The sequence below is a fragment of the Chrysemys picta genome, chromosome 1 (genome assembly GCF_011386835.1).
Source record: "Chrysemys picta bellii isolate R12L10 chromosome 1, ASM1138683v2, whole genome shotgun sequence".
NCBI classification, from domain to species: Eukaryota; Metazoa; Chordata; order Testudines; family Emydidae; genus Chrysemys; species Chrysemys picta.
The window spans coordinates 102,878,412-102,902,981 of record NC_088791.1 but is presented as its reverse complement, the minus strand read 5'-3'; the positions used below and the strand labels follow the sequence as shown (position 1 = coordinate 102,902,981).

The window sequence follows — 24,570 nt, the reverse complement described above, 5'->3', positions numbered from 1 at the left end:
ATCTGTCAGTGCTGGCCCTGGTGCTAAGTGTACAAGAAAGGGTGATGCAAGGAGGCTCACTGCACTACCACTTATGGCGCCTATGCAGGGGCCAGCCACAATTGAAGTTCTTGTGCTCTCCTATGTACCAAGACTGCTCTTTGCCCATACTCCCAAAAATCTGGGAGGTGGGAGCTGGGGCCATTGGCTCCATTCCCTGCCTGTGCTCTAGCCACCAAAACTAGCAGACAGCAGAGAGGGAATGCTTGTTGTGCTTAGAAGGTATGTGAGGCACTTGAGGCAATTTTGCTCCTCCTGGAGCTCCCATGGGTATGATATGAGACCACACTGCCTCCGAACATTAGACTAGGCCTTATTGGCATAATCTGTCCTTAAGTGGCTGTATGCATGTTCAGTTGTTGAGGAATTAAGTACAGGAACTTTAACCCTGTTCCTCTGCAGCATTGGAAATCCTTGCTGTCCCCAAGGAATAATAGACCACAGGCCTGTGAATCAAACCCACTTTCTTCATGGCAGTGAATAGATACAATCACCAGGCCCCTGGGCAGGGCCCCCTTCTCCATTTAAACTCGTTGCATCTGCAGCCAGTCCAATCTAGGTTTATTCTTATTGGTATTTAGAAATGGTTGAGATGTATGTGGAAACACATGTCATGCATTTGCAAATGGAGTTGCATCACTAGGATATGAACTTGCATAACAATTAGGATGTCTAATTAAGCTGAAACTTCATGTCCTTTTAATTATGCCATTAAGATGTCTAATTACAAAATGAAGACGTGTAATTACAGGGTGACAAAACTTTATGAAATGTTATCCTGCTCACTGGAAATCATGTTTTTTAAAAGAAGCCTCAGTTTATGCAAATATCAACTTTCCTGAGTAACGCTGGGACATTCAGAGCCCCAATGATAACGTGCTCTGCCGTAGGCCCTGCAATAGGCAGGCACAAATGAATATACTAAAAAAAAAAATGAAAGAAAAGGAGATTAGTGCGTGTCAAAGGTACCATGTCAACAGTCCGAGAGAGTGAGAGGTAGGGTGGTCTTGTGGTTAAGGCACTACACTGAGACTCCAGAGAGCCTGGGGCAGTTCATAGCTCTGACACAGACTTGCTGTATGGCCTTGAGCAAGTCACTTGAACTCTTTGTGTTTCCATTGCCTCATCTGCTCAGACGGCTATCAGGGGTTCTAAGGGCACCTGTCTCCTAGGAAATGGACTGAGGCCACCAACCCATTTTGCAAAGATACCAAACAGCCACAACACGGCAATGGCTTTTGGTTGCTTCAGAACTGGATCACGTTTGCCCTTTGAGATGACACTGGTGAGAGGCTCGAAAGCCCATTATCACAGACATAAATGTTAGCATTTGTTTTGAAAAAGTCATAGCCCTGTTGGAAGAGGCTGCACTCTGAGTACCCACCCTCTGAGAGTAGTGATGAAATATTGTATGGGTCTGCCATACAGGCCTACTCTCTCCCATGGGGCTTCTCTCTGGAGCATAAGGCCTGTTGATTGTGCAAGTGTTATTGGCTTTCTTTTTTTAATTGGATGCAACTCATCAGTGATATTAAAAAAAATTACTATGACAAACCTGCGGTCTTATTATTACCTATCTCTTGAGCCAGCCAGCTCCCTCATGACAACATGCATTACGAGAATTGTTCAGTAGACCAGAACAGTGTGGATTAAAAGATGATTGCTGCCAGATATTTGAGGTATAAATGTACACCTCTACCCTGATATAATGCGACCCGATATAACACGAATTTGGATATAACGCAGTAAAGCAGTGCTCCGGGGAGGCGGGGCTGCGCATTCTGGCGGATCAAAGCAAGTTCGATATAACGTGGTTTCACGTATAATGCGGTAAGATTTTTTTTGGCTCCCAAGGACAGCGTTATATCGGGGTAGAGGTGTATATACATTTACCCTTGCCTGCCTAGAATATCATTAAAACACTAGGTATTTAATCTGGAATAGGAACACTATGGTCACATAAACTTTGCAGCTGGAAAATACTTTGTCCCTAAAACTGGCAGATTACGTATGTGTATATGTCTGTCTGACTGTCTATCCTATTCCGACACAAAACTATGTTAAAATGGAGTTAAGAGTCCATATCATAATTTAGAATTTAGATACATTAAAGGGATGCTATAATTATCCCCAGATCAAGTGTTTGTAACCCCATACATTCATAGATAAAGTTATATTTGAAAGAAATCTATGCTTGTTCAGTTATGGAAATACAGAGTTAGGGCACCCAGACAGCCTTCTGTGTCTGCCCTTTCATTGACTCTTAAAAAACTTCCTATATAATAAAAAACTCGCTGAAATCTTGTGCAGAAGGTATATTCAAATACATATTTTGGGGGATTACTGATTATTTTTCCTTACTATGCTTTATAATGCAAAGTACCTCCTTTATCAGAAACCTTAATTCTGTCCTGCAGGGGCATGATGCGATAACCATACAGTTAGGATAAAGGTATTTTAGTGTTTGTGGACCCAGATTAGATTTGACTGATTTTTAAAAACACAATACATTTTAAAAAATCTTTTGCACCCCTGACTTTGTCACACCACATGGCAGAGTTTTATGGCCAGATTCACTGGTACACTTTGGCTGTTTTATCCCATTCTGGAGCAATTCAAAGTGGCCAGAGCATACAGGCCAGTTAAACTGGGTTTACAGCTGCTTTGGTTTGTCAGAGCAAAGCAAAACAGTCAATGTATATCAGTCTCCACCCCCTTCCTGTCCTCCAAATTCCCTATCTTCTTGCACCTCTCTACCTTACCCTGCATGCACACACTCCTAATTGTCCTTCCTTCACCCTCTACATTCCCTTGTGCACACACATGCATACACCCTAGTTCCCTCTTGCTCCTGGCTTAACCCTTGACTAGATCTGGTAGTTTTTGAAAATAAATTTAGGATTAATGGTCACTTTTTGCCATTTTTTATGAAAGTGTATTTGTCACGAAGAATTGCTCTCTTTTAAAATGGAACTGTTCTCAATGTGTCTAAAACTGCCACGGCCTTTAGGGAAAATGGTGGCCCTCTGTGCTGTGAAGAGGCAGAATCAAAATCTCAGTGGGATAAATGAGAGACCCATTCTCAAATGGCCACCAACACAGGGCAAGTGTGGTGTCCCATCCCTTTAAATAATGGGAGAGGGCAGCCAGTTTGGAAGAGGATAGTTCTTTGTGGAATTCTCTGTTGCAGAAGAACATTGTATCCTTCAGTCTTTGCTGCAGTAAATAAGTGCGAAGAATAACTATGTATGTAAAATAACCATTAATTCTAAAAACTTATTCAAATGTAGCCCATAAATAAGATTTTAGTGAGTTTTAACTATATGGGAAATCTGAGGAGTCTCTTGCTCTTATACTGAAGTTATTAGATGCCCCTCCCCTCCCCCCCCAAAAGAAGTCTGACACGAGGTTTCAGAATTTCATAAATGACCCATTTTAATTCATTTTAATTTCTAAACATTAACAGATTTACATGTAAATTCTCAGACAATTCATTCTGTACTCAGAGTAAGTGCTGTAAATTTGGGGAGCACACACTTTAATTTTCATATATAACAAAGAGTTTGAATCCCTGCTAACTATGCAATTGCTACTGATACCTCTGTTGGGGAGTGTGTGTGTGTGTGTACTGATACCTCTGTGTGTATAAAATAAACTGGGGGACATATCATAACACTTACCTCTTTACCAGGGATAAGCCCTATTTCAGCAAAGTATTTTCTGTTTTCCCACTCAGCCTTCAGAAAAAGTCTCTTCTAGTTCCAAGTTTCAGTGGAGTTAAAAAGTGTACCACAATTTTTCTCTCTAAATATCGCTATTTATAGCTCTCAGATGTCAGGTATGCATTGCATCTTCAAAGGAGCTCAGACACAGAAAGAATGACAGAGAAATGTGGGATAATTTCAGTGGTATATTAGAATCCATGATGATTTAATCATAGAATCATAGAATATCAGGGTTGCAAGGGACCTCAGGAGGTCATCTAGTCCAACCCCCTGCTCAAAGCAGGACCAATCCCCAACTAAATCATCCCAGCCAGGCCTTTGTCAAGCCTGACCTTAAAAACCTGTAAGGAAGGAGATTCCACCACCTCCCTAGGTAATCCATTCCAGTGCTTCACCACTGGGGAATGATCACGTCCCTCGATCTGCTGGCAATGCTCCTACATATACAATCCAAAATGCTGTTAGCCTTCTTGGCAACAAGGGCACCCTGTTGATTCGTATCCAGCTTCTCGTCCACTGTAACCCCTAGGTCCTTTTCTGCAGAACTGCTGCCTAGCCATTCGGTCCCTAGTCTGTAGCAGTGCATGGGATTCTTCCATCCTAAGTGCAGGATTCTGCACTTATCCTTGTTGAACCTCATCAAATTTCTTTTGGCCCAATCCTCTAATTTGTCTGCTTTCCCCTCATCCATAGAGCCATTTATCTCATCATAGAAGGCAATTAAGTTAGTCAGGCGTGACTTGCCCTTGGTGAATCCATGCTGACTGTTCCTGATCACTTTCCTCTCCTCAAAGTACTTCAAAATTGATTCCTTGGACCTGCTCCATGATTTTTCCAGGGACTGAGATGAGGCTGACTGGCCTGTAGTTCCCCGGATCCTCCTCCTTCCCTTTTTTAAAGATGGGAGTACATTAGCCTTTTCCCATTCATTCCAGGACCTCTCCCAATCGCCATGAGTTTTCAAAGATAATGGCCAATGGCTCTGCAATCACATCAGCCAACTCCTTTAGCACCCTTGGATGCAGTGCATCCAGCCCCATGGACTTGTGCTTGTCCAGCTTTTCTAAATAGTCCTGAACCACTTCTTTATCCACAGAGGGCTAGTCTCCTCCTCCCCATACTGTGCTGCCCAGTGCAGTAGTCTGGGAGCTGACCTTGTTTGTGAAGACAGAGGCAAAAAAAAGCATTGAGTACATTAGCTTTTTCCGCATCCTCTGTCACTAGGTTGCCTCCCACATTCAGTAAGGGGCTCACACTTTCCCTGACCACCTTCTTGTTGCTAACATGCCTGTAGAAACCCTTCTTGTTACTCTTAACATCCCTTGCTAGTTGCAACTCCAAATGTGATTTGGCCTTCCTGATTTCACTCCTGCATGCCTGAGCAATATTTTTATACTCCTCCCTGGTCATTGACTCTTGAACAGTATCTTCTGATGTAAATGGTTTACACTAAATGATAGAAAATGTATTGTTAGTACTCACATAGTGGGGGGTTGATGGGGCATTGCCACCTCTGTTGTTTATTAATTTATTATCTCTTAAAGGCCAGAAGCATTATCATACTTATTATTAATTATTATTATTTATTTTCCTCTCTGTCTTTGCTGTGTATGTGTCTTTTGTTCTCCCTATTGTTCTTTTGCACTCTGATCTGTGGAGGGAAACTCACATTTCAGACAGCTTAAATCAGCATTACCAACCTACAAGAATTCACTTGGCATGTTAACTGTCTTTTAAGATTTGTGCTCAATACCCAATGGTGGCGTCTTGCTCTCAAAAGTCATTTGAATGTCTTCTAGGAATTATTGAATTGTTTATTGATCTTGTAATTATTCTTGTGTCTCTGGTTCCGTCTGATGTTTGCCACTTTGTTAAAAATTTAATACCATATTTTAAAATAGTTATTTGGGCTGATAACACTATATGTGCAAATATTGGAATATGTTTGCAAATATTGAAGTATATTTGGTATGTTTCTCCCTTGATTGAATTTGCTTTCCCCTCGCACCTCCTTGTCTGTATTTCTACCATCACAGTTTTTTCTTCCCCTACCGCCCCCCCCCAAATCTTTTGTCTGTCTTAAAGAAATCTAAGAATCCCCTTGTTTTTCTCTGCCATTTGAACACCTGGGGAACTGCCCCAACCAAAGATGATAAAATAAAATTCTGAGTACATTGACTCTTTCTTCATTCCTGCTCTGTGTGCAATTCAGAGCTGTTAATGTAATAGAATAGCACTTCCTGATGATGGTTGCATGCAGAGTAGCTACTCTGGTGCCCCAGACACTATATCTAATTCCAAGACTAAAAACTATGTTAAGATGGAGTTAATGTAATTTCAGGGTAAAAGACATTACAGAGATGTTGTAATTATCCCAAAATCAAGCATTACAAACCTCAAGATATTCAGGGTTAAGGTTACACTTTAACAAAACCAAACATGATAAAGTATGGAAATATACAGATAAGGCATTCAAACAACCTTAACTCTGCCCTGTAGTGACATAATTTAATAACTGTACAATTATTATGATAGAGGCATTTTAGTGATTGTAATCTCAGATTAGATAAAATTTATTTTTAAAGACATGGGCAGTTTTTCCATATTTTTTCCCACTTGGGGCCTCCATAGTAGGTATGAATTCCAGCAGGGCTACAAATCATCTACAGAAGTGGTTCTCAAACTTTTGTACTGGTGACCCCTTTCACATAGCAAACCTCTAAGTGCGATGCCCCCCTTATAAATTAAAAACACTTCAAAATATATTTAATACCATTATAAATACTGGAGGCAAAGTGGGGTTTGGGGTGGAGGCTGACCGCTCATGACCCGCCATGTAATAACTTCGTGACTCCCTGAGGGGTCCCGACCCCCAGTTTGAGAACCGCTGATCTACAGCAGGGCTTTATTGAACAGCCTGGCAGCCATAGCAGAGCATTCAGGGTAGCACTACCATGTGCCCCAAAACTCAGGCAGCATTATCAACAGACTCACTCTCTAAGTTTCAGAATCTGAGCTCCTGCCCAAGTTATGACATCTACACAGCTATTTTAGCGCTGTAGGGTGAGCCCTGCTAGCTAGAGTCTGTCAACCTGGGCTCTGAGATTCGCTGCTGCTATCTGTATAGATGTACCCTGTATGTAAAGAACGGTCTCTTAGCATTGTACAGAAGGTCTATTAAAGACTAGCCTTTCCAGACTCCCTCCTTCTTCTGTATGCTGTTTATATTGCTATCCACTTCATAACCCAGCAGGTCCCTACCCTGGGGTGTAGGCAACTGTTGTCATTCCTTCCCCCATACCCTTATTTATAGATAAGGTAACAGAAGGTGACAAGGTGCCCTTAGGCAGAGAAGGGAATAGAATTCCCATTGTTAATATGGTAGATCTAAAACTCATCCACTTAGGCAAACTGCCTCTCAGAATGAATGTATCAGATCTATGTGCTTGGCTATCCTGTCTGTGACCACTGCTCTAACCACTAACCCACTCTTCCCTCCCAGAGCCAGCAACAGAACAGGGATCCTGATTTCCCATATGTCTCTCAAAGAGCTGTGTAAATCACTAACAAAATGTATCACATTCCCATCTAGTAGCTCAGGGGTTCTCAACCTTTTTCTTTCTAAGCTCCCCCCCTCCCCAACATTCTGTAAAAACTTCACAGCCCACCAGTGCCACAACTGTTTTTCTGCATATAAAAACCAGGGCCAGCATTAGGGGGTAGCAAGCAGGGCAATTGCCCAGGGCCCCATGCCACAGGGGCCCCACAAAGTTAAATTGCCCAGGCTTCGACTTGAGCCCTGGGTGGTGGAATTCAGGGCCCCAGGCTTCAGCCCCGCACGATGGGGCTTCGGCTTTCTGCCCTGGGCGCCAGAGAATCGAACACTGACCCTGCTTGGTGGACCTCCATAAATCTGCTCACGGCTCCCCTGGGGGCCCCGTGCCCCTGGTGGAGAACTGCTGTAGTATCTGATCCACATAGAAGATAATAGCCTACTGGCACCACTTGTTACTTCTTAGCTCAAGTGATAAAGGTCTGTGCTATGGAGCTGAAGGTCTCCTGTTCACACACGGTTGATGACCATTGTGTAGAAGATCCCTATGGTTCCTGCTTTGTTTAATTAAAGATTATATCATTATGCATGCACGGAAGTAGGCGGAACTAAGGTTGCCCTGGTAATCTTAATGCTGGGATTTCCTAGCTTTCCAGTGCTTGGCTTTGCAACCTTAATGTTATTTTAATATAGCTTTTTTTGCTATGTAATTTCCCAGGTTGTTTAAAAACAACCATCACATACAGGGTTTTTTCCCCGCAAAACTGAGGAAAAGCAACTAAAGTAGCAGAAATGCCCTACAATTATAGGGTGTCTGAATATGTGTGCGCGAGCATGGCAATATTTTTTTCCCCATTCACCCTGCCTTCTGAGTCATTATGTGCCAGCGCTCAGCGTGGCTATGTTAGTGCTCTGCTTACCATCTTGTTGTAAATCATGTTTTTATACCTTTTGAAAATCTACTTCAAATGTAACTGGAACAAAGAGCATCAGAAGACGGCTGCATCCCCGAATAAAAGGCCGTTATGTGGAGCTGCCAGAACATTCTGAGGCTGACAAAGATGAGATGCTAATGAAGGGGTGAATGGTCTCCACACTTGCAGTATATTTTCTTTCCAGTGCTCTCATGAGAATCAGGGCTAAACTTTGAACACGGTTTGTGCTAATTAGCTCTTTTTTTTTTATTAAATATTAGTTGATCACATCATCTCCTTCATGCAGTATGCTCAGTTTTATTTCATTTTGCAATACATGAAGATCTGTGGTCTTGGTAGCATTGAGAGAAAATGCAGTGTAATTGTGGATTGGCTAGATATGAGTACCAAATCTGATACATTGTGACATATAATGTGTTTTAATGATCATTCTATTTATATTTTCAAATAAAAACATCAACAATAAAATACAATACAATAAAATAAAAGTAAGTATACACTAGTCTAAAAAAATGTTTTTGCCCCTTACTTTATACACTGAGGATATGTCATATCAAAGTCCCCAAAATGAAAAACACAGCTTAGACAAATCTTAAAATAAAAATAATCAGTTTTTCTCTTTTTTGGGGGTGGGTGGGAAGCAAACAGCTAACATATTATATTTTCAAGTTAAAACAATTTTCCTTCAAGAGTCTTGGCCATTGACATAAAAATCTCTTAATTTTTGACACAGTTAAATAGCCCCCCCCAAGTCAATAATATTCATAAAACATATAGTAAATGTGGACTTGTATGCCTTCCCCCCTTTTCTTTCTCTGCAATTCCCTGTCACATTGAAATTGTGCTCTTGCATGAACCAAAGATATTTTGTTTCTATTCAGAATTTGTGCTCCCACAGGGTTGTCTTGTCATCTAAAAAATGTTGCTATCTAAAAATGATCAAACATGTACTCAGTAATAATAATTTCTTTTTAAATATCGTCACAGAGGAAAATCAGCAGAAGTTGATATATCATAAGAAATCATTGGGGGATAAAAAAAATACAAAATACCACTAACTAGCTACTTTAGTCTCACTTTGTTTTGCTGGTCCCAGGAGATCCAACTCTCTATTCCCATTTCTAGTTATGGAATATTTCAGCACCCAGAATTCTTTGACACTGGGAGAAAAAAAAAAATCAAGATATGACACAAAAGATGGTTTCTTCCGACAAGTCTTTTCAGAGTCCAACTGTTCTCCCTTTTATCCCTTTTTTGTGAAGGGGGAGCACGCACCTTCTGTCCTTTAGGTAAGAGCAGAGCAAAGCATCTATATTTCACCTAGGGCTTTTCAAGTGGAGTGTATGAAGGTTGTGTGACTAGCAGACTCTTCCACAGAGGATCCTTAAACTGAGAACTGGGGCCCGGGGGTCGGAAGTCATTGGAATTAGTGGGAGTTATTCTATTGACTTCAGTGTGCTTTGTCTCTATAGTGTTACTATTTGGTTAAAGCTTTATCAGGTATCTGGCTAACTACAATTGTTCATGTTCGTCCCTGGCAGATTTCACTACCTAAACACACCACTCCTATTTAAAATTGATTTTGGTGTAAAGGTTTTAAGTGTTGTGTCTTACGATGCGCAGCCACAGCATTTCACTGTAGATGCACCTGGGAGTTTTTCCACTGGTTTTCGGTTCTTCCTATTTTATCTTGTTTTACGTTGCTGACTAGTAGCTGGCAAATCAGTTAATCAGTACATCTGGCACAGAAGCTACAGCCCCCTGAGATACTGACTGTATCTTGTCTCTGGCACTGCTGATTCCAGCTTGAGTTCTTGCACCAATGCTCTAAATGGGCAGTGGTGGGGAAGGGAATTGACCACTCCCCTGTGCCACCAGTCAGAAACAAAATGCCTGTTCTAACCTCACTTATGTTATGGCAGTGTACTTTCATTGACTTCACAGGGGTCTTCTGATTTACCCTGGTGTATCTGAGAGCAGAATCAGGTGCCCCAAAAGTTTCCAGGCCTAGATATGCTGTGTTGAAGAATCTCTTTTCTCTATGCTCCTCGGGCATCAATCCACTAGCTTTTGCAAGTGTGCTTAATAAATGGAGCTGCAGAGCAATGCTGCTGCGTTGACTGTGCCATTTGTCTGATTGCAGAAAGCATCTCCTCCCACTCTTACTCCAGGAACTCTATTTGATCTAATTCCTCTGGAAAGCCACATGGTGACTACATCCAACATTAACTTCTTGTCTATTTAACCCCTTTCCCAGGTACTCCACCTCTTCGTTCTCCAGGCTGGAGAGGGTGGGTATCAGGCATCCTGCACCTTTGCCTTTCATCGGAAACCTGCTGTTCTTTCGCCAGGTAAGAAGGGTTTAAATAGGTATCTATCCAAAAATGTTTTAAAAGAGCAGGGGAGATGGGGGAGGAGGGGAAGGGAGAGAGTGAACTTGTAACTACTGATCACTGCTCTTCGAGCATCTTCCTGGGGACATAACAAGCACAACTCACCTTTCTGACCAGAAGGAACATAGCAAGCAGCCACCTATAAGAGGCACTGATTTAAGGACAAAATTAACCAGACAGAAAGAAAGGTGTAAGCTTCTGAAGCTAATTACTTGAGCTTTTCCAGGAAAGTTCATGACCTTGGTGGAGTAAGCTTGGTTATGTGAATAGAACAGATTATATTAACTAGCTCTGACTGGTTTGTTCTGAGCAGTTTCAGTTTATACAGCCCTCTGTTGCTAATTGTACATGTTTATTTCAAAGCATGTAACTTTGTCTACTCCCAATCAAGTAAATGAAGTTAGATACCATTAACTAATACTGCTCCCTGTCCCCAGTTTTAAGGTCTTTTTTGAGGGAGGGGAGTTTTGTTTAGTTTTATTTTTGTTTGCTCATGTACAACAAAAGAATTGTTTCATCGAGAGAGATTTTGTTTTATGGTGTGATTTCAATAAAGCTCCCAAGGACCCAATCTCTCAATCTGAGTTTACAGTGGAGCACCATCATTTTTCAGGTATGGAGTGTTAAAGTCTCTCCCATTCACATTGGTGGCTTTCCATGTTGTTTTTCAAGATTCCCAAGCACTTTGTGAAAGAAATCTGGAATAACTCCAGTGTTCAGGCCATATCCCCCCCCCCCCCCCCCCGCCGAACAAAAAGGCTTAATGTCCAAGATTGTCTGAGAGATGTTAATGAGAGTATAGTTCTTTTTGCTGTCGAAGTGGTTACACTGCCAGTATCTGATTCATTATTTGTTAAGGCATTTTGAGATACCTGGAGTATTAATGTAAATCCAAATGCAATTCTATGGTGAAACTAATTTAAATAGTTGTTTTCACATGTGCACCTAGTTTCAACCAGGAGAGAATTTAAAAGGTTGGATCACCTTAACAAGGACAGGAAGGCAGTAATGAGACATGGAGCTGGTTTGAAACCAGCCCAGAGACTGAAAGTAACTAATCTCTTGTCTCTTTGATGACAAAGCACAATTGATCCCTTTGCTGGCACTTTTTCAGCAACAGGCTGACAGAGAACTGAGTCACCCTCTTACCCCTAGAGGGAGTTGCTCTTGAACAGGGTTGAAGCACTGATGAGAGTAGTGTGGGGAAGTTTTCACTGCTGTTACCTCAGCTTGTACTTAGACAACTTTAGTGAAACTGGTTTCTTTTATGTGCACCAAATTAACATAAACAATATAATGAAGAGAAAACACATGCTATTTTTTTTTTAAATAAAACAATTTAAAACTGATGTGCAATTACAGTTTTATGTTCATGCATGAGTAGTTAGAAATAAGAATTCTGGATGGGATTTTAAACCGTGCTTAAGTGTCTTAATAGCACAAGTCCCATGGATTTGCAGTCCTAAATCATTTAGGTTCTTTTGAAAATGCCTCTGTTCTGTTGTGGGTGGGCATGATCAGTTCTATCACTGTCAGTAGGAGCTAGGCACATGTCGTATTTAGTCCAGGCTCTTTGTAATTTGTTTTTCTCCCCTGATACGTTCTTCTGTATTTTCCTGTTCTGTTTCTTTGATTGTTTTCTCAGAAATAGTGCCCATAGCAACACACTGGTAACAGGAAGACCATGTTTGTGCTGCAGGCTGTTTTCTAATGGTAACATTTTCACATACACATGTACTGTACTGAACTCAAAAAAGGACATCTCCTCCTCTCTCAGTAGGAGATAACCAGAGGCAATATGTCATCTTACTGGGAACTAGGATGGATTTTATGGACTAGTTGTAAGGGCACAGCAGCAGTTTGATGGCTGGGTTAGTTTCTAAGGACAGCTCAGATGCAAGAAGTAAAATGCTTGTACATCCCATCATCATGTATAGAACAAGTAAAACTTTGCACTTACATTTGAGATGCAATAATGTGATTGTATATAAGTGATCTTATAAACAGCCTTTCTTCCAAGCCTCTTTGAAAGGCCGAATCCTTCTCCCTGTATTCAGCATTGCCAACCCCCTGCATTCAAAAATCATGTCAGGCCTGCCAAAATCATAAATGGTTTAAAAATCATTAGATTTTAAAAATATATATTTTAAGGTTTTTTTGTTTGCTTTCTGGATTTTGGCTGCACAGGTCACATTTTCAAGCTTTTCTTTGCAGCCATGAAGGCTAGAAACTTTTTTAAATGAACGCTGAAATTCTCCCATAATCTCATAAATCCAGGAGCTGGAGTTTTAAGAAAAACACCAAATACCACAAGACTCACAATAAAATTGTAAGAATTGATAACACTTATGCTTACTTGTATAGCTGAATAAAATCTATGGGCCTGATTCTCCTCTCACATAAATCATGTAAACCAGGTGTAGCTCTAGTAAAGTTAATGGGGTTAATGCCAGTTTTATTTCATCATATAAGTGAGAGGAGTATCAGGCCCTATCTCCCTTTCTCAGATTGCCTTGAAATGAGTGGGAAGTATTACTAATGTGAGTAGGATTTTGCCCAGAGTGCTTCTTTTTTATTATAAACCTACAAATCAAATTTCTGTTACAAAATTCAGACATGTTTTTCTATATCTCTTCTGTTTAAACAAAAACACTTTATTGAAGAGCATGTATTGTTTAGTTTAAAAAAGTAAATGTAGTGTTTGTGAAATCTCTGGCTGTTGGCTGGAATGAGGGTCGCTGCTATGAAGTGTCGTTTGAGAGCTGGAAGATGGTGGGTGTCAAGGGTGGATGGTGGGGGAAGAAATTTGTGGGGAGGTGCAAGGAAATGAATAAAAAAGTAAGAGCTGACTTGAAACAGCAAGTTGTTCCATTACTCGTAAAATCCCACTTCTCTTTTAAGAACGGGAGAGAGAGCGACAATAACACCCTGAAATTAAAACATACCCAAGTTAATCTGCTAAAGAAAAGAAGATATGGAATTATTGCAGTCCTGCAGCTGGGAAATTACCTCAGAGTCCAAGATATTAGATTAAAAATACTTCGATTACATCAGAACCATTTGCAGTGGGCAACATCTGCTGCAGGAGTAAAAGTGATTATGCTGTAAAAACATCGTGTTTAATTTTCCCAGTAACTGAGCAGGAGATTTGCAGCAGACAGAAATGCAATTTCACCAGGAACACTTGAGTGTTTCTCATCCTCCCCTCAACGATCTTGCATTTTTCTTACAAATCTGTGGGAAAACCAATGGGTTTCCTCCCCACCCCCCACTTGGAAGCATAACTGGATACACAAGGCATACACAGAGCACACAAACAAAACAGGGCATTAGAGCCACAGGCTATTTAAAAATTGAAACTCTTAATTCACAAGCTAATGGTTTTATTATGTGACAAATACGTTTAAAACCTAACATATATAACACGGCCCTTCCCCCAAGGAGCCAGAGAGAACACTTGACCTGTTGCTCTTGCAGTGTTATATCCCCTCCCCCTGTCCCTCGCCCTTTTCGAAGAAAGCAGTTATCAGTTATGCTGTTTTAAAATGTCATTATCTTGACATTTTAATGGTTCTAGTAATCGGGTACTTTACCTGTGGGCACTGTGTACTATTCAACTTGCTGCTGATCTTTGCTGAGCTGAAATATGTCATGTTCTTGGGGTCGTTTTTTTTGTTGTCATTTTTTTTTTTTGGTGGGAGGGACTTTTATAGCCAATTGTACCTTCTAGACTGTTGGGTGAGCTGCTTTGGGTCCATACATTGGCATGCTTATATTTTAGTTTTTCCCCATTATTCATTCGAAGCTTCAACCATGCTTGTGACTGGTTGTGTGCTGCCTCCCTGCCTTGCATTTTAATGAACGACATCGCTCTTTTAGCCCCTCTCTCAGCATGGACAAGATGCTCTTTGTTTGCTCTGTTTATTCCTGCTTGGGTTACTTGTCGTTCCTGGGCTTCCCCTGAGCAGCCCTCTTCTGCTGAATGGAAAATGGGCACTGTATGGATGCTTTGTCTCCTTCAGTGTTGGATTGGGCTGGGCTGAGCAGTTTTATGGAGTGAAGGGTGTGGGGAGAAACAAGAGATCAAATGTGATTCTTTCCCACTACATATCTGCCCAAAGCATCCTTTGATATGCAAGTCAAAGAAACAAACAAAATGCAGGGCCCTTGCCATAATGAAATTAACTCCTGTCTAATTTTTGAACTAGAAAGCAGCACATCAGTGTTTGGAGACAGAAGCTGCAGCATTGAGTGTTCTGGAATTTAATGACACAGCACGTAAACCAAAGCAAGGTTTAAGAGAGACAAATGGTGAGGAGAATGGGAGGGAAAAAAGGGGGAGCTCACAACTAACCTATCAGCCTGTGTTAATTGCAGGAGTAATATAGCTTTGCACTGATAGTAAAAGCTTGCATATGGTTTTGTGTTGTTTTGTAGAGATAAACAAGAAGAGAGGAATGGGATGGGGAGTGTTTGTTTGCCAGTTGATTGATATTTAAGTGGGAACTGGAAAACAAGGCCTTGTCATAATGAACAGATCTCTCATTATCTTTCCCGTTTGGTCATGGACATATATTGTGGGCTGACACTGTATCCTGTAAAAATGTTACTGGGTGGTTTTAGTCATCTCCAATGCTTTGGGAAAATTCTTTTCACATTAGAGGCCTGTTCATATATTTCTACTGAATGAAACGCATGCATTACAGATACAGCCCTAGCTACTGCACAGAATGCTGTATTGTACTGGGCCTTGATTCATGGTATGAATGTGCATATATCTGTGTATACATTCTCTCCTCTTAGCTGTATCAATCTCCTTTATTTTGATTTGCACTTGATACTGCCTCCCTTGTACAGGACCCAGTCAATTTGGTTCTGCACATGGTCTAATAGGTTTAATTTTTAAATTTGGTTTTATACAACCCTAGAGCTCTTGAAACTAAGGGGTTGTAAGTTCTAATACTGTACAAATATAGGCTAACAGGAATGTAAGAACCAAGCAGGAGAAGCAGGAGCTCTGTGTGTCTTCCTTACGCAGTGCCCCAATGCTGATCTGTTGAACTGCTATTACAGTTCTGGGCTTCATATGAACAGAATTGTGCTCAAATGTGTATTAATGTTGTACTGTGCACAAATGGTTTAGGTTTAGACCCACTAATTTTCACATGTGACTTTAAATATCAATTTGAACTCTGGTCTCCAAGAGGAGAGTGGCTAGTATGTTGCTAACCCTTTGTGTAACCTATATGTTTCAGCAGTCTTAGCAAGATAGATCTATTTGAGATAGTAGTCTTTATAAAAATAGGTTATTTCACAATTCAAAGTGATGTTAGTCTGGCTTGACTTTCTAAGAATCAGTATGGTATTAGTAAATTACCATTTAAGGGATAGGGAATGAGCAAATGCCCTTGCACATCAGAAAGAATTCAAGGTTTGTTAAGTTTCTTTATTTTTGACTTACAGTGCAGAAAGATGTGAAATGCAACGTACATCCATCTCTGGTTACTTAAAAAAGTTATCTCGCAGGTTTGGTAATGGAAAATACTGCTTGTCAACTCTAGATTGTGGTCTGGTTCAGATCTAGATCCAGCTGGTAATGAAAGTTGTTACCATAGCTTGCTTGGTGCTAAGTGAAATGAGATCGGTGGTCTCAGTCTAGTTCCTACGGAATAGATACACACATGACAGAAATAAAAAGAAACGCCCCCACAGCAGGCACAAAGTGGTACCCTGGTTGGCAGTGGGTACTGAACCACCCTCTAAATCCTAGAGGTGGCCTATTCAGGTCAGGATTAAAGCATGTTGATGGGGCATTGTGGAGAAGTTTGCATTGCCGCTGCCTGTGATATACTGATGAACCAAGAAATTGTACTGAATGTTAGATTTTTTCAATTGTGAATATTACATTTTGCGAGGTGCTTCATGCTCAGGATAGGTGGCAGAGAAATGAAATAAAAATTAAATATCATTTTTGTGTCTAAATAGAGGTCTTTATTGTTCTCAGGCTAGCCACCATCAAATTCTCACACTTGCATTTACTTTGATATACCTTTCTCATACATGAGAACACTTTAGTATGAGTAAAAAGAACAGGAGTACTTGTGGCACCTTAGAGACTAACAAATTTATTAGAGGATAAGCTTTCGTGGACTACAGCCCACTTCTTCGGTGCATACATCAATGACAAGAGAATGTATATAAAAAGGGAAATGTTTGGGGCCTGCCCCCTTTTATTTAGTGAAACCTTGAGAGTCCCCTGACTTTAGGAGTTGGTGATAGAATTGCGAGAGCCGCAATGAGGCCCAAGTAAGGGTGCTGAGCATAGTATTTTCTTACTCACAATCCAATAAGGTGAAGAAATCTGAGGGGAGTGAGCACTGAAAGCTGCTAGGCTAGGAAGAAAACAATGTCCCCAATATTCATCATAAAGGCATTCAACAGCTGTCAGCGAGAGGTGATGTTTCATGGGCACCTTTGGAAGTATTTCTGTGTCACTGGCTAGGCCTCATGCTTGTCCCTGTTCTCCCTTTCTATTAAATGCAGCTCTTTAACACACTCAAGTAAGATACTGTCCCTAACTGGCAACAAGAGTAAGCAGAGACCATAAAAATAGCCACAGGGCACATCTAGGGTGACTGCCTTTTCAAAAGGCCCCAGGGCAGACTATACCTCATTCCTGGCCCCACCCCCAGACGGAGCCTCACCCCCCAATCTAACCCTCTGCGCCAGCCCTGAGCCCCTCATCCTTGGCTCCACCCCAGATCCCTCACCCCCAGCTGGAGCCCTCACACCCCTACCCTCTGCCCCAGCCCTTGCCCCCACCCACACTCCGAACCCCTTGGTCCCACCCCCACCACACATCACTTCCATATTGGTGCACATAACAAAATTCATTCCACACATGGGTGGGAAAAATTAGAGGGAACATTGGTCCCCGCCCTCTGGGGCATGTCACCTAGGGCAGGTGGAGGGTCTGGAGCTCTTCACAGTGGCCTGGGGACCAGGGGACCAATGCTGTCCTGGAGTCATTCAGCCCAGGACTGGGACTTGAATTCTGCATTTTGGGACTGTCCCGCCCCATTCAGGACGGGTGGTCACCCTAGGAATATCATTTGGGTTCACTTGATTGCTTTTAAGCACCTATGCCTTAGCTCCATCCATCTATCCACTTTGAGCTTATTAACTTGTACGCAGTTCAGAGACATGCTCATACTGATGAGGCATGCATATATTTCGCTGTGCTCTGTGGAAGCCTTTCTATGGAAATGCTGAGTGCTGAGGTGCCCTGCATTTCTGTTAGCAGCGCTCGGTGGCCTGCCGGATGAAAACCATAACTCTCTCTTTTTAAAATAACAAGCTTGCAAGAAGCTAGAAACTGTAAATAAAACATACAAAGCAATAAGCAAATGGGACCAACTCACATGTGACTATATCGTGAAAGTGGAAGCTGCTAGAGATTCAAGTTTTGAAGCTGGTTGGGCAGTATTATTATTACACGCTTTCTTGCTTCTCCAAATAACAGGTTTTCCTCTCCGGGGGAGGAGGTGCGTCTCTGCCATCCCTTCCAGCATCTTAGAAATCCCCATTGTTTGTTTGTCATTTTACTACTTGGCCCGGTATCTGTCACCCTATCAGATGCACTATGTATGTCTATGCTGCAAAAAACAAAAACAAAAAAAGGGGCTGTTCTTAATTCAGGTGAAAATAGCAGTGAAGGTGAGACAACTCGCTTTGAACTTGCATTAGCAGCTCCAGTTAAAGTCTATAGGAGAGCCTGGGGTTGAATTCAAGCCGCTAACCCGAGTTAAAAACCAAGTTGCCATGTCTTCTGGGTTAAAATAGCAGTGAAGACATGGCAACTTGGCTTTTAACTCAGGTTAGGAGCTTGAATTCTACCCTAGGCTCTCCTATAAACTTTAACTTGAGCTGCTAACCCAAGTTCAAAGCTGAGTTGTCTTATCTTCCCTGCTATTTTAACCCATGTTAGCTAACCTGAGCTAAAAACACACTTGTTTTTTCAGCCTAGAAATAACCCCCTGTCAAAAACGACTGGATGGGGTCTCCCTTTGGCGCCAGAGAACAGCTATGTAAAAGTGGTCACAGTTTTGCTGGTGAGCTGTGTAATGCTTTCCTTAGCTGCTCTTATTGGCAAGCTGGTTTTGTGTAACTATAGAAGCTTGTCTTATTAAATGCTGTGGGGAGTGGTGCCTCAGGGGACTGCTAATAGGATATGGAGGACTTCACCTCTACAATGGAAGGAAGAAGCTTGTTAAGTGGTAACACTGATGAATGAGAATAGGGACTCTGTACTCCCAGCTTTGCCATTAACTCCCTGTTTAATTTAGGGCAAGTCACCTAGGCTGAGATTTTCAGTTTCCAATAAAACTAATGGGAACTGGGTATCCCAGACCCCTTGGTGGTTTTGAGAATCATAGGTTTACCTATTCTGTGCCTTGGTTTACCCATCTGTATAACTGATATAATATATTAACACTTACTTATGGGAGTGTGGTGAGAATTCTCTAATAATAATAAGACCTTGCTCTTTGTAGAACTCAAAACACTTTTCTAAGGCGGAAATCAGTATCATTATCCCCATGTTACAGATGGGGAAACTGAAGCTCAGAGAGGTGAGGTGAGTTGATCAAGCTCACCCATTTTAGGCCAATGGCAGAGCAGGAATAGAACCCAGGTCTCCCATCTTGTGTTTGTAAAACAAGTTATGATCCTCTGATAAAAGGTGACATACAAGTGAAGACTATTACATTAGTAATAATAATAGCAATAAACAATATTTTACCAGTTCCAATCCAGTCTAGATCAGAAGTAGCCAAAAATCATTCTGTTCAACAGCTGTTTGGTGGCTTATTTAAAATGATTATCTCCATCCAATTTCCATTGGAAAGAGGTATGCGTCACACAAAGTTTCCATCACAACTGGCTCTGTTGTTAGCAGTTTCATCAAAGAGGTTAAAGATTTCACAGATGTGGAGATTGATCTACCCTGTATTGATGGGTACTGTGGTTGAGATACATTACTGGGGCAGTGATGTATGGGAGGTTGCCATGTGCTATAACTAAGGCTAAGATTTTGTCATGATTATTTATAGTAAAAGTCACGGACAGGTCATGGGCAATAAACAAAAATTCACGGAAGCCGTGACCTCTGTGACTTTTGCTGCTGTGGCTCCATGGTTTCCCCATGGGGGCTGGGAGCTGTGGGGTTCCCTCTCTGCCCACAGCAGCTGGAAACTGCAGAGGGAGTCCCCTCCGCCCACGGCGGCTGGGAGCTGCAGGGTGACCATATTTCCCAAAGAGAAAATGGGACACCCACAGCTGCCCACATGAGGCATCCGCCCCCCCCACCCTCCCCACAGGCTGCCGCCCGTCACTGGAACCCTGAGAAGGGCCCCCTCAGGAGTCTGTCACCTGTCGCTGGAACCTTGTAGGGGGCCCCTTGTCGCCTGTTGTTAGAACCCTGCCAGGGCCCCACTGGCTAGCAGCTCCAGAGTCCTGCAGCCCCTGTGGCTGAAGCAGAGAATGTCAGGGAGGTCTCTGGAAGTCCCGAATTCTGTGACTTCCATGACCTCCATGACATAAATGTAGCCTTAGTTATAACTTTTCTAAGAATACCTTACATTTACATAGCCGCTTTCATCCCAAAGAATCACAAAGGCTATCCTGTATCAGAGTGGTAGCCGTGTTAGTCTGGATCTGTAAAAAGTGACAAAGAGTCCTGTGGCACCTTATAGACCAGGGGTAGGCAACCTATGGCGAGCTGTTTTTCAGTGGCACTCACACTGCCCGGGTCCTGGCCACTGGTCCGGGGGGCTCTGCATTTTAATTTAATTTTAAATGAAGCTTCTTAAACATTTTAAAAACCTTATTTACTTTACATACAACAATAGTTTAGTTATATATTATAGACTTATAGAAAGAGACCTTCTAAAAACATTAAAATGTATTACTGGCACGCGAAACCTTAAATTAGAGTGAATAAATGAAGACTCGGCACACCACTTCTGAAAGGTTGCCGACCCCTGTTACGGACTAACAGATGTTTATAAGGTGCCACAGGACTCTTTGTTGCTTTTTACAAAGGCTATCCTGTACATAGGAGTTACTTCACATACCACTGAAATGCAGCTGTTATTTACAGCAACACTAAACAACAGTTTACGTCAGCAAGTGAAGTATATCCAAGTGTAATTTTAGGGGGCTGTAGGTAGGCAAAGTGTAACCACCCAAATTACACTTTAGCCTGAACTCCAGGGTTAACAGCTCCTCTGCTCTGGTGACCATAAGGAGTCAGCACCTTCGTACCATGTCTCATTTGAAGAATGACACGATAATGTAATGAATAAAGGACTTCAGAATCCATGGCTGTGAATCTAACACCTTGTACACATACACTTAAGAAGGGAGAAATAATCTGAATAGAACAATGGCAATCTGTTAAATATATGCTGTAGTCATGTTGGTGAGTTATTGGCCTGGGGAGAATGTCTATTGGCCAAGGAAAGTTTCTTAGATTCTCAACTTAGAACATAAAAGAATCACTGTTATATTAAATAGGTGCATATCCATTGATATAAATGAAGTTACATTCATTCCCTCCACCTTTAAAGTTAGAATTTTGTGAGTCCAGACACCGTTTCCCCCCCTTTATTAGAATGCATAGAACTCCCCATCCAAATGAATACAACTACTTATAATAATGGCCAGGTATCAGTTATAGTGCTGGAATTATAGACAACCCAGAATGTTGCTGACAAACAGGCATTATCCATGAGCCAGCATATTTAGCTGAGTCTTAACTTTATTAGCAGTGTCTAAATGCATTAGCCATATGCTCTTCAGCATATGGTAAATACCTAACAATTTATTTTCATTAGGGTTTTGTTAGAAGTGCTGCGTAACCCTAGCTCCATCAAAAATGTTTACAGTATGAGCCATTTCTTAAAATAAAAGGCTGGGCTACTGTCATCAGCTTGGCCATGAAGGATTGGAGAGTGAGTGATAATGAAAAGCAGTAAAGTGCAGCTGTGTATAGGTTGGATGTCTCTCAGCTAGCTGGTCCCGGTTTTGCAGGTCCTTATGCTAAATAACAAATGGAGGGCTCTATACAGCTCCATCTCCAATCATGTACCCTCATATCCTTGACATTCCATCCTCATTTGCCTTCAGCCTACTACACACCTCAGATCTTGTTAGCCATCACAGGAACACCAGTTTATGAGGCTGCTTGGCCTCCATGACTCACTCCATATGAACCAGGAAGTGGACACAAAGTGCAATTTTCCACCAGGGGAGCATCTGGGTAATGCAGGTGGGGAACTGAATCTTTGCCATGGCTTGCTGAGTCAGATGGGACAACGGATGATGAGGTATTAAGGATAGTATTCTGGGCGTGTGATGTGATGTAGGGTTCTATATAGCTGCATAAATTGCATAGGAGTAAAGCTGCAATTGCACCTGTGTGGGACACCAATATTTTTATTTATACTTTTTGCAGCAAAAGTGAAACTTAACTAGACAAACAGAAGGATAAGAAAGGACTGACTTATCTGACTTGTATGAAAATAATAATAATAATTAATAATAAAAATACTACTTTAAATCCTCAGTCAAAAAACAGTAATTCCAAGTGCTGGTGGGCTTTTGTAGGTGAAGACTTCATTTTAATGGAGCTGATTTGAAATTTTTCAGCCAAAACCAGGGTTTAATCAAAAGCAATTTATTTTTTGGGGAAAATGCTGTTTTTAAAAAATTGTCAATTTTTCAATGGAAAATTTCTAAACAAAATCAAAACAATTTTTTATTGCAACTGGAATTTTCATTTTGGTTTGGTTTTTGAAAACCATTTTTTTTTAAACTTCTGATTTGTTTCTTCTCTTTTTTCATCACTGAATGCAATAGAATTAATGATATCATCTAGGGATTTTCCCTCAGACATTTTGCTTTTGGTTTTATTCCATTTTTCCTTTTTCCACTGAGCAACTTTTCAAAACTTCCTCAACTTTGGAAAAGTTACAGGATTGCTAAAGAAAAAATGAAACACTGTAACTTTGTCACTGTGCAACTTTCCAAGATGAAGTAGTTTTGAAAAGTTAGATTGGAGAAAGGAAACAAAATAAAACAACCTCCCGCCCCTCCCCCCCCGCCACTGTATATTATTCGTTCTGTTGCACTCAGTGACAAAAAGAGGGTGGGGAAGAGAAACAGAAAAAGGAGGTAAGTGAGCATTTGAAAATTTGGAAAAAAAAAATCCACCAAACACATTACAAAATTGTTCCATATTGAATCCTGCAAAATGGAAATAATTAGATTTTTTCCCCTCAGAATCATCTTTCCCATTTTTTGACCAGCTCTGCTTCTTACACACTATATTTGGTGGTTTTTAGTCAATTTGTGCAATAGCCAAAAGTGAAAACATTTTTTTAGGTAAGATGAAGGCAGGATCCTTGTGTACCTGAGATCTGGGCTTGATGGCGTGAGAATCCTGATGGCAGCAATGAACTGTCTAGCAGGGTTTGTGGGACTGGGGAAGGGAAGATTAAAGACTCCATTGAAAGAAAGGAGAAAAGGTCTTCCCAGAAGATGGGGACTGGGAGGAAGAGTCCGTGGGGAGTGCGGGGAGGAAGCAGGCAGAATAAAAGGTTAGAGGGGAGTCCCAAAGTTTTGATGGATTCAGGGCACATTTACTATTATCCAATATACATTGCTTGCAAGGAAAGGAGCAGTGTTTCATTGAATTAAGGCCAGGACAGGTTGTGACCTGCCAAAGGGCCCCTTGGTGCTTGACAAGGCCCCTGACTGAACAGGATATAATGGGAAATGACCGATAAGCTGGTGATTCATCTACTAGTGTTCACAAGGTTTACCACTTGGAAAAGGATGAACACACCTGATAAGGTCAGAAAATATACCAGAATATTGAACAAATTAAAGACAAAGCAACAAAGGGTGACCAGGCTATCTTTCCGCTGTTTCCCAGATTTGTAGACATCCTTAGACTTGATGTGCATTATAGAAAAAGTACATTGGAAAGGACTCTTCATAACTAAAAGGAGGGAAAAGTTGTTCATGATGGAGTTAACTGTAGCCTATTTCCCAGTAAGTGACCTTATATTGGAGATCACCATTTTAATAAAGAGCCTTGTAGAGTTCATGTCAGATAGAATTAGGGGGTACGCAGTGTCTTGTATTTATATTTGTGTTTACATTTTTACTTCCTTATTTTTAATGCCCCACAGAGCCATCTAGGAGGCCTCAAAATACAATATCTCACTGTCTAATGCTATTTCATTTCCAGAATGGAGGACGTACTGTGAGAAGACCAAACCTTGAATTATAATGGCTTCCTTAGGTAAAAGAAGAAAACACTGAGATCTTTGGGTTCCTACACAGCCAGAATACATAGCTCTAGTTAGGATATAGTTGGTTTGGTGCAAGGTTCCTATATAAAGTATGCTTTTTAGATTTCCCCTTTAATTTTCTCTTCCCCCTATTTATTTAAATTCCTGTAGCACTAAAGTCCCTTGTCAGCCTTTACGCTGGATGTTGGCTCTGTTCTCTGAAGTGCTTTCAGCCCCTACTACCCTGTCTCCATAGCATCGTAACTGTGACTGCAAAGATTATGTTGTGGTTACAGCACAAGGGTGCAAGCTTAGGTTCTATTACTGTCTCTGCTCCAGATTTCCTTGTGGCTATGGGCAAATTGCTAAGTGACCAGCCCATGGGGTGTGCAGTGGAGTGAATGCACAAAAACCTTTGCCAACTCTTGTGTGACCCACATAAGGACTATAAACAATTGCAGTCTTTGTGCTTAGGGAACTATAGGGGCTACTCCCAATGTGGGAGGTGAGAAGGCAAGGCCATGGTTCCTCTCCCCCTTTGCAGCAGCTTGCAGAGTGGTCTGGGTG

At 41.4% G+C, this 24,570-nt stretch overlaps 1 protein-coding gene across 10 annotated transcripts in view; it reads left to right on the top strand.

Annotated features, from left to right (window-relative positions):
• Positions 1 to 24,570, top strand: part of TBXAS1 (thromboxane A synthase 1) — a 340,570-nt gene that overhangs the window by 77,034 nt on the left and 238,966 nt on the right. For all 10 annotated transcript variants that reach the window (XM_008171140.4, XM_042851580.2, XM_065565466.1 and 7 more), the window contains one exon: positions 10,510 to 10,603. In XM_008171140.4, coding sequence (XP_008169362.2) covers positions 10,510 to 10,603 — 94 coding nt within the window. The remainder of the gene's footprint in view (positions 1 to 10,509; positions 10,604 to 24,570) is intronic.